General features: G+C 35.7%; 1 protein-coding gene across 3 annotated transcripts in view; it reads left to right on the plus strand.

Annotated features, from left to right (window-relative positions):
• Nucleotides 1–9,597, plus strand: part of NBEA (neurobeachin) — an 809,664-nt gene extending 800,067 nt beyond the window's left edge. For all 3 annotated transcript variants that reach the window (XM_069079971.1, XM_069079972.1, XM_069079973.1), the window contains 4 exons: nt 4,519–4,620; nt 5,153–5,349; nt 5,754–5,905; nt 7,784–9,597. In XM_069079971.1, coding sequence (XP_068936072.1) covers nt 4,519–4,620; nt 5,153–5,349; nt 5,754–5,905; nt 7,784–7,874 — 542 coding nt within the window. In that variant the 3' untranslated portion in view covers nt 7,875–9,597. The remainder of the gene's footprint in view (nt 1–4,518; nt 4,621–5,152; nt 5,350–5,753; nt 5,906–7,783) is intronic.

A 9,597-nucleotide genomic window follows, 5' to 3' on the forward strand; every position in this document is an offset into this window, starting at 1 on the left:
TTAACAGGCTTTGTCAGGCTACCCCAGATTTCCATTAGTTAGCCTAAATTGAGGTCTTAGTAGGGAGGTTGAATATTTCATCATGTTCTAAACAGGCAAATTCTTAGACAGCTAGGTGGTGTAATGGCTAGAAGAATGGGCCTGGAGTCCGAAAGACCTTAGTTCAAATCCAGCTTGAGACATTTATTAGCTATGTAACCCTGAGCAAGTCACTTAACCTCGGTAAAATAGGAATAACAGCAGTACCTAGCTTACAGGGTTGTTGTGAAAAGCAAACAAAATATTTGTAAAGCACTTAGCACAGAGCTTGGTATGTAATAGACCCTATAGAAATGCTTATTACCTTTGTAGGATCCTTTATCATTAGCATTGTGAAGTCATATTATTTATTCCTTAAGCCCATGTGCACAAACCATAATATTTTTAAAAAGCAAGCCTAAGCAGTGTTGGTTTTATGTTTGCATTCTTTTATTTTTTGTATTTTTACAAGATTGTTAGGGGGGAAAAGTCATTTTTGTATATCTATCTTGTAGGTGGAGAAACAGTCTGCCACTGTATCTTAAATCCTGTGGTGAATAATTCAGGCACCTCAACTCAGAGACTTAAATTGCCATTACTAGCTCTGCTAATCTTTCTTTAAATGATTTTTAAGAACTTACCATATTGACTCATCAGGGTAATTTATAAACAAAGTAATGCACATAGAATAGTTTCAGATCATAAAAGTAACAGCCAAAGATTACCTCAAATACATTACACTTTGATTGTAACTGTTTTATTTATATATTTTACTCTCTCTTTATTGAGTGTCACTCTTTAAAATCTGTGATTTTGAGCACAGAAAATTATCTTGGAGGCTTGGAATACATACCTGACTAGATGATAGAATTAAAGAAAAGTGAGGGACAGATGCTTTCATCTGAAACAGACTTTTACACAAACTCAGAAACTAATTTGGAAGTGATAAAAATTAATTTGCACACTTTAATTGGAAGCAGTCTCCTGCATGAAAGAAAAGGAGAGGAGAGCAGGCAGCTCATATGAAAAAGCTGATTGAATTTTTTGTCAGGTAGGTATGCTGGACTTGGCCGTTTATCCTCTTGAGCCTCCCTTTGCAATATATTACATTCTGCTTCAGACTGGTGTTTTTTAAAAGGATCAATGCTATTCCTGTTGTATCCCGAGAGTCTGAAATCTTATTGATCTTGGGACTTGACATTTCTCATTATATACTGTAGCTTCCAAGAGGATAGTCACAAAAGATGCAGGTTAACGTTGCTTCTTCTTGGCTGGACACTTAAAAAAAACACTAGAATTGAAAATCAAAACTCAGTCTGCTTTTATATTCTGAAATATAATAAACTTTTAAAGTAGGAAGAGCTTTACTTAAAGTGCTCAAAATAAACTTCATAAGATATTCATAATATAAATTATATTTAAATCATAACAGCAACAGATTTTGAGGGAAGACTTTTTTTTGTCCTCTTCAAATGGAGAAGAATGAACATTTGAGTTATCTGTAATCAACTAGGTGCTTCCTCTTATTATTATTATTCAAGGAAGTATTTTCATTCCTTTGTTTTTCAAACCATAAAATAAGAAGCCTACATAAAAATCAGAAAACTTTAGTCCTTACTTTCTCTTAACTCCCATTGTTTACTTTTCAATACTCACCACTGCCCCTCAAACCTTATCACCCTCTACTAAACATTTACAAAGCCTTATTTTCATTTCTCCTTTTCTTTCCATCCTGCCTTTTCCAATGAAGCTTATCCCAATTAGTGTCCAAGACCACTTTCTCAACTGACCAATGAATATTTTTAAAATGTACAAAAAGTGGTATGCAAATCTGGTTTTTCCTAGAGTACTTAAGCTTCTCAGAGAAGGATCATTTACAATGCACATTTGTTCTAACTTCTATTTGGCTTTGGAGGGATTTAATCATGTCAAGTGATATTTTCCCCCAAAAAGTGTTTTTGTTTACATTGTAGTCATCATTTTGGTGCTGCTGTTGGAGTTCCAAAGTTACTGAGGTACAAAAAACATGGGTCCTACTAGAACTTTTCCTTTCTTTGTATCCCCAACACTTGGCACTGTGCTAGGCACAAAGTAAGCACTTAATAAACATTTGTTATTGACTTGACTGATGTTCCTTCTACTTCTAGGAATAGGATTCTCCCATCTTCCCAGCATAAATACATACATTCATATACGTATACATATATATGTTTCTTTTCCTTTCTCTCTAAAGGTTATATCTTAATGTTCCCTGGGTTCTTCTACACCCAGATTCTGGTTTGGGGTGGGGGGGAATATTTTGCTTCACTACACACCCATCAGACAGTGGTGATTGAGGTATAGCTTCTCACCATTTGGCTCTGCTCTTTCTCTCCACCATGATAAAGGGGAAGGGAGAGGGGGCAAGTTATAGTACGGAAGTTGGTTCCACCTAGAGACCATCTCTCCAGGGATCTTAAGTGTATGGGAGTTGTCAAGGTGAAGGACACTGTTCTGCTATCTGGCATCCTCCTTCCAAGTATGACAATCTGAGAATGTTATAAATGGGATGGGACCAAGAAAATGCTGTGACTTCAGACCCTTGGTTTATCCTTTAAATATATGAGATTGTGTTGGCAGAAGAGAACTCAGAGGAGAAAGTGGTACTTATAATTACACCTTAAGAAAGGTACCAAGTTTTTCTTATTTTCCAGCTTGTCTGACAACACTGTAGATTTGTTTCCATATCCCTTATGTCATCCATTCAATTTATTTCAAATAATATGTATTAGATGCTTACTGTACAAAGCATCCTATTAAGTGCTTAACCTACTCTTTTTTTTTTTCCTTTAGGTGGGCAGTTGGGGTTAAGTAACTTGCCCAAGGTTACATGGCTAGTTTTTTTGTGTTAAGTGTCTGAGGCCGGAAACGAACTCAGGTCCTCCTGACTCCAGGGCTGGTGCTTTACTGCTTAACCTACTCTTAATGAACTTACAGAATGAATAGGGAAAGTCAAATAGAAAAGCATGAGAGATTTGGAGAGTTCCGTTTATAATAAGTTGTGTAATAAATATGAAATGGCAACAAATATGTATTTTTATTTTTGTCCCACCTGAGTGAATTTTTGCTTAAAGTTGTGCTACATGAATAATTAATTCTGGGCCCATTTATCATTACTGTCTGTGATAGTTCAGCAGCTGTCCTTTACTAAGTCATGATTACACTCATATTGATATGGCTCACTAACATGCTGATTCATGCCTAATAATACCAAGTTGTGTCTTCAGAATGTGCTAGGAACCCTCCATTATGGCATTTTTAAATGGAACCCAAGAAAAAAAAGAAATAGAGTACTTTGAGTCTCTCAGACTGGTATTTAATAGCTTGCAGCAAACTTTAGGCCCATTTTATGTAAATATAAGAGCAAACAGAAATGTGATCATTTGAGATGGGTACATTATTTTTCTTCACCACACACAGAGGCCATGAGTGCAGCCATAACACTGACAATCATCAAGGGGAGCAGTCTCCATGTTCCAGGGCAATAGCACTGGCTACCAAACAGGGTTTGGCATAGCACTTTCCCTTGTTCTCTTTCAATATCAAAGGACTAAAAATTTCTTTAGATATAATTTCTAGTCATGCTAACCAAGATTAACATGGTAGAAACTATGAACAACTCTTTAGAAATTTCAACATCAGTTCTTGCCAAAAAGCCTTGTTTTTTTGTATAGTAGTATTTAATACTTTCATATTAAACCACCCTCTTGCCCACATAGCCAAGTTCTTCCTAGTTCTGGGTTCAAATTACATTCCTGGACTTTTCAAAGCTTCTTTCTAACTCTCTTCTTTCAGCACTGCTCCCAGCTTTGTATTTTTCACCAAAGCCCTTCATTGGCTGACCCTATTTTTCTCACTCAGACACCTCAGACCAGATCTCGAGTTCAGTATTCCCCCTAGCGCTCCCCACATCTCCTCAGTGCCCCTTTGATGCTTACACTTTGATTCCATTCAGCAACTTTTTGTTGAGCTCATATTTATTTTCCCATTCACATAGTTTGCAAACAAGTATAATATAAAATCATATTCTATACTGTTTAATAATTAGTTGGTCACCACTGTACATTGTCCGTGTAATTTTTTCCCCAGATTTGTTCAATTCATTGCTATCTTTGACACGTTTGAAATTTGTTTCATTCTGTTTCTTAATTACTTTTTTGTACCCCAGAACTTAGCACAGTAAGTCATTCACTAAAGTGCTTGATAATGTTCGTCAGTGATGATGCTTCATTATTTCCCCATGTTCATGCAATGATAAATTGAATTAGAGTTCTAAACAAGATTTACAATAATAAAGAAAAAAGTTGTTATCCATTGTCAATTTAAAACAACATCTTATCTGGTTATCTGAATTCTGCATTTCACCTCACTATCGGAGACTTAAGTTTTATACCTTTCCAAAAGTCACAGGTTTATTTCTGAGCGTTGGTTTATATTGACAAACTGTTTCTGTTTCTACAGGTGACTATCCTGCTCCACGCGCTGTCCTTACAGGGCATGACCATGAAGTTGTCTGTGTATCAGTCTGTGCAGAACTGGGACTTGTTATCAGTGGTGCTAAAGGTTAGAAGTTATTTTAAATCTTTTAAAATGCAGAATTTTATTTTGGTGAGTATTTTTCCATTCAATTATATACTCCCAATCAACAGTTACAATTGCTATCAGTTCTGTAGCTGCTTAGTTCCAACATTTAGACTAGTAGACAGTATAAAATGTATATTAACAAATTCTGTGTGTTACTTTTCAATTAACAAAACAATTTCACCCCATTGCATCAATCCTTAGGTTTGGGTGGCTGGAATCATTTATGTTTGAGTGTTCATAAGTATATGTGATTTCTTGGTCCTCCCTTCCCCATGCTGTATCCACAAGCATTTATTAAGCACCTACTGTCTACCGAGTGCTGTGCTGTTTGCAAAGAGAGGCAAAACATGATCTTCTTCTGGGAAATAAGCTTGGAATAGGGAAATGCTTCAGACGGCTGTGAAACGCGGCCATAACTTCAGCTCCTAGCTTTTGTTGTTCTCGTGTGCGGGTAGGTATGTAGCTTGTCGTCACCATTGGTGTCTGAACGTTGCCTTCTCTTTCCTTTCAGAAGGTCCTTGCCTTGTACACACAATCACAGGAGATTTGCTGAGAGCACTGGAGGGACCAGAAAACTGCTTATTCCCTAGATTGATTTCTGTGTCCAGTGAGGGCCACTGTATCATATGCTATGAACGAGGACGGTTCAGTAATTTCAGCATTAATGGGAAACTTTTAGCCCAAATGGAGATCAATGATTCAACCAGGGTAAACCTCAAAATTTTATACTAGAACGTCAGAAGAAAATATATCCATTAGGGAAAAAAAATCACAATTAAATTACAATAAGACAATTGTTTTAATAAACTCTCTGTAAATCAAAAGAAGCTTTAATGAATATCATGTAAAAATCCTTAGAGTCAGATTTCGTTAGACTTGGCAAAGTCATTTAACATTAATTTCATCAGAAATGAAAATAATGCTGTCTACCTAACTTCACATAATATAAATGCATTTAAAAGCATTTTGGAAAATATAAGAGTACTTCATACCTATAAGATATTGCATATAAGGAAAGAGTAAAATTTCATAGCAATAAGTTTTGCTCATTTGTAAAGGAATTTCATGTGTTGTTTATTGAGAAATTGTTTGATTTTCTGTGCTTTCTGAAGGCCATCCTTCTGAGCAGTGACGGACAGAACCTGGTCACTGGTGGAGACAATGGAGTTGTGGAAGTATGGCAGGCTTGTGACTTCAAACAGCTTTATATTTATCCTGGTTGTGATGCTGGCATTAGGGCAATGGATTTGTCCCATGATCAAAGGTGAGCTGCGGCAAAGAAGAAATCTATTTATTAAGAATTGTAGCAAAGGATCCTTCGCATATGAACCAGTCCAATGTAAGCTTTATAATGCTGCTGTTAGTATGCTTTCCTCCAATTTATGCCCTGAGGAAGAACCAGGATGCAAAGGGAATGGAAAATGTACCTTAATAAGAGAAAGTAAATGGTGAGAAAATGACCATAAAAACAGTACTGGGGGAAAAAAAGCAAGAGAAGTGGAAGCAATAGGGTCAAAAAGAAACGTGTTGAACACTGAACAGTTTGGAGGGCTGACCCCCAGAACTGACAATCTCACTTTTACACTCGTTTCCCACTTCTGTTGTTCACATTTAAAGTACTATAGATAAGTTGTTGTTGACATGCATATGTTTAGGTATATTTTATTGTAAGTTGTTTTGAATATAATGTTTAAAAAGTTTGTACAAACTTATTGGTTGTACAAAGTTAATTAAGTCCATAATAATTTTTTTAAGTAAGTACCCCTTAGAATTGAATCTGGCTTCCTAAATTCAGTGATTCAAATGAGCATTAGCCAGTATCTTATGTTAAGTAAAAGAGGAATTTACAATAAAACAGAGATTAGTTTTAGCTTGGGGCATGGTGCCCAGCCAACTAGTGTGCCCAAGAAAATGTATGAATAAAATGACTAGGCTCTGCAATCATATTACCATAGAGACTTAATGGATACTTTGGATTTCATTTGTTATTTGATATAATCTTTTCTTCAGTTTTTTATTTGTGATTACTACTCAGTTGGCGATTAGATTATTCACACTTGGAAAAATCTAGTGCCTTATATTCATCATAAAATGCAGAGAATATTAGAGATGCAAAAACTACAGCTGGATTTTGTGGCTTGGAGGTTGATTAGGTCATAGATTGAGATTGAGAAAGAACCCTAGAGATCATCCAGTCCAACCACTTCATTTTAAACATGAGGAAACAGAGGCCCTTAGAGAACATAAGAACAGAATAAAGAATTCACAGTTGGATCCCAACTACAAATTCAGTGCTTTTTCTGAGAAATAAAAGAACCTCTAATAGGCTTAGTGTGGCATGTAATTCCATACTAATTATTGTGCTTTTAGATAAAATCATATTTATGTAATATTGCAATTGCTAAAATAAGAAATTGAGTGAAAGAATGTTGAACATCCCCTGGGTCAAGAGGTCATGGTGTGAGTACATACATGTATGGGGGAGAGAGGAAGCTTCCATGGGATTAAGTATTATGGTTTGTGCTGGTTGGGGCACAGGATTGAGGGGGAAGGGATTCCTTCATACTCTTGCATTTTGGTCTGATTTCAGCCCTTCCTCCTGAAATTAGTTTCCTGTCCCAATGATCTCCTTTAGTCAGTCAGTAAACTGTGCTAAGCACTTTAAAAAAAAAAGTCCCTGCTCTCAGGGATATTACTGTCTAATGAGAGAAACAACAAAGGTCCGAGCCAGTAGTGTAACTTTGGACAGGTCACTTGACCTCTCTAGGAGGGCTTCGGCATCCTTATCAAGAGAGCTAGACTAGAATGACCTTTGAGGTCAATTCCATTTATACACACACACACACACACACACACACACACACACACATAGTATGATGATCCCCCTAATTCTGTGTTCTAGTATTCCCTGGTTTCTTCAACTAACATACCTCATAAATTTTTGTTTTTTTTTTTTCTAAATCTGGACTTATCAAGATTATTCCCTTTTCTTCATCATAGTATACACTTTAATCCCACCTAAATTGTTGTATATTTCAAGTTAATAGGATCCTGAATGAACTAGATTTTGCTATAAAGTGACAAATCCCTAATGTGTCTGAATATTGGTGCAAACACTTAATAAATGTTTCTGCTTTTCCAGGACACTGATAACAGGCATGGCTTCTGGTAGCATTGTAGCTTTTAATATAGATTTTAATCGATGGCATTATGAGCATCAAAACAGATACTGAAGATGGATGGAGAACTGAGATCTTAAGCGAAAGCGGAGAGCACAAGTGCTACAATGAAGGACATTATCACTGGTGGAAAAACACGTCTCCATTGGCCTCCGTTGTACATTCCATTACACCCAGCAATAGCTGTACATTGTAGTAAGCAACCATTTTACTTTGTGTGTTTTTTCACAACTGAACACCAGCTGCTACCAAGCAAGCTTGTATCATGTAAATTATATGAATTAGGAGATGTTTTGGTAATTATTTCATATATTGTTGTTTATTGAGAAAAGGTTGTAGGACCGTCACAAGAGACTTTTGAAAATTCTGAGGAACCTTGTGTCCAGTTGTTACAATGCTTACGCTAGGAACCTAATCTACATCCCATTTCCAGCCTTTTTTCAAGCTGAGGAAAAAAAATACGTTTGATACTTTGTACATCAGATGCATCTTAACTTTAAAGGGATACTTTTGTAAAAGTAAAACCTTGTATAAAGAACAAAACGTTTCTTAATTTTATTGTGGAGTTACAACTTGCATGTACTTTAAACCCAATGTCTTGAAGGAACAGGTGTGTTCACACAAATTTAACTGGAGATTTGTCCAAGGGCACAGCTTGTGTTAAAGGGTTGAATTTGGACTCAATCAGTAATTTTTGACATTGTCACAAAAACATGGTTCACACTTTTAAATCTAAATTCATCCCTTCTAAGTGAAGTTTTGCTCATAAAGCATTTGGATATTGATTCATTATTTGCCATTTTATACAATGAAAATTAAATCCTTTCCTTCTTAATTTGAAGACCAAGCAAAATGGGGGCTTAGGGATACAGTTCTGGTTTTCATTGTATAAGCAGGAGTCATGCTTGTTCAGTTCCCTAGTACTCATATGACTCCCCATCATAATGTGTCAAGAGTGCTATACTTCTGGAGTCGACCCATTGGCTTAGTTTGGGGATCAGATATTCACATTTTTCTCTTTATTTCTTCAAATAGCTTGGTTTAAAAAATAGAACAAGTTGGACTTCATTGTAACAATTGAATTTTTTTTAAGTTCTTGAGAAATTTTTGTCTAAATCCATATTCTCAGCCTAAGGCATTTCATCTTTTATGATATTAAACAATGGCTATCAAATTATTTTCCATACATTGTACTGATCAAGTTATACACCCAGGGGTACATACACCTTACTTCATGTTTCTTCTTTGTATATTTGGTGACTGTATTGTCATAGATGTACATATTGTGTCAGTAGGGCTATGAGGCATGTAACAGGAATGTAATTTTCTCAGAATTTACACTCACTTGCAGTCATTTATTTAAAAGATAAAACAAGATAATGGATTCTTTGTATTGGCACTTTGCACCAGAAACATATCATTATTTATTGCTGTGATTACTTATTTGTTCCCCACCTTGTATTAGTAAGTTTTAGCACTGAATTCCTTCTTCACTGTTGTTTGTATTTATGAGATTCTGAAATCATGGGGAATCAAAGTAATGATTAAGTTATTCATCACCAGTCTGTAAGCAATATTTGAGTTTTGTAGCTTAGAATTGGGAGAATATTGAACATCTGGAAGACAAGTCCATTTCATCTTGAGACCATGGTGAAATATTTTGGATATATAAATTCCTTAAGCTATTGTAACCATGTTTTATTGCAAAGATGTAAAATATGCCAGATGTGTGTGAGTTGGAAATCAAAAAAGAAAAATAAAATATGCAAAGAATTCA

Source organism: Petaurus breviceps, unplaced genomic scaffold (genome assembly GCF_028583685.1).
Source record: "Petaurus breviceps papuanus isolate PSGF00001 unplaced genomic scaffold, PetGlider_PUasm1.0 91133, whole genome shotgun sequence".
NCBI classification, from domain to species: Eukaryota; Metazoa; Chordata; class Mammalia; order Diprotodontia; family Petauridae; genus Petaurus; species Petaurus breviceps.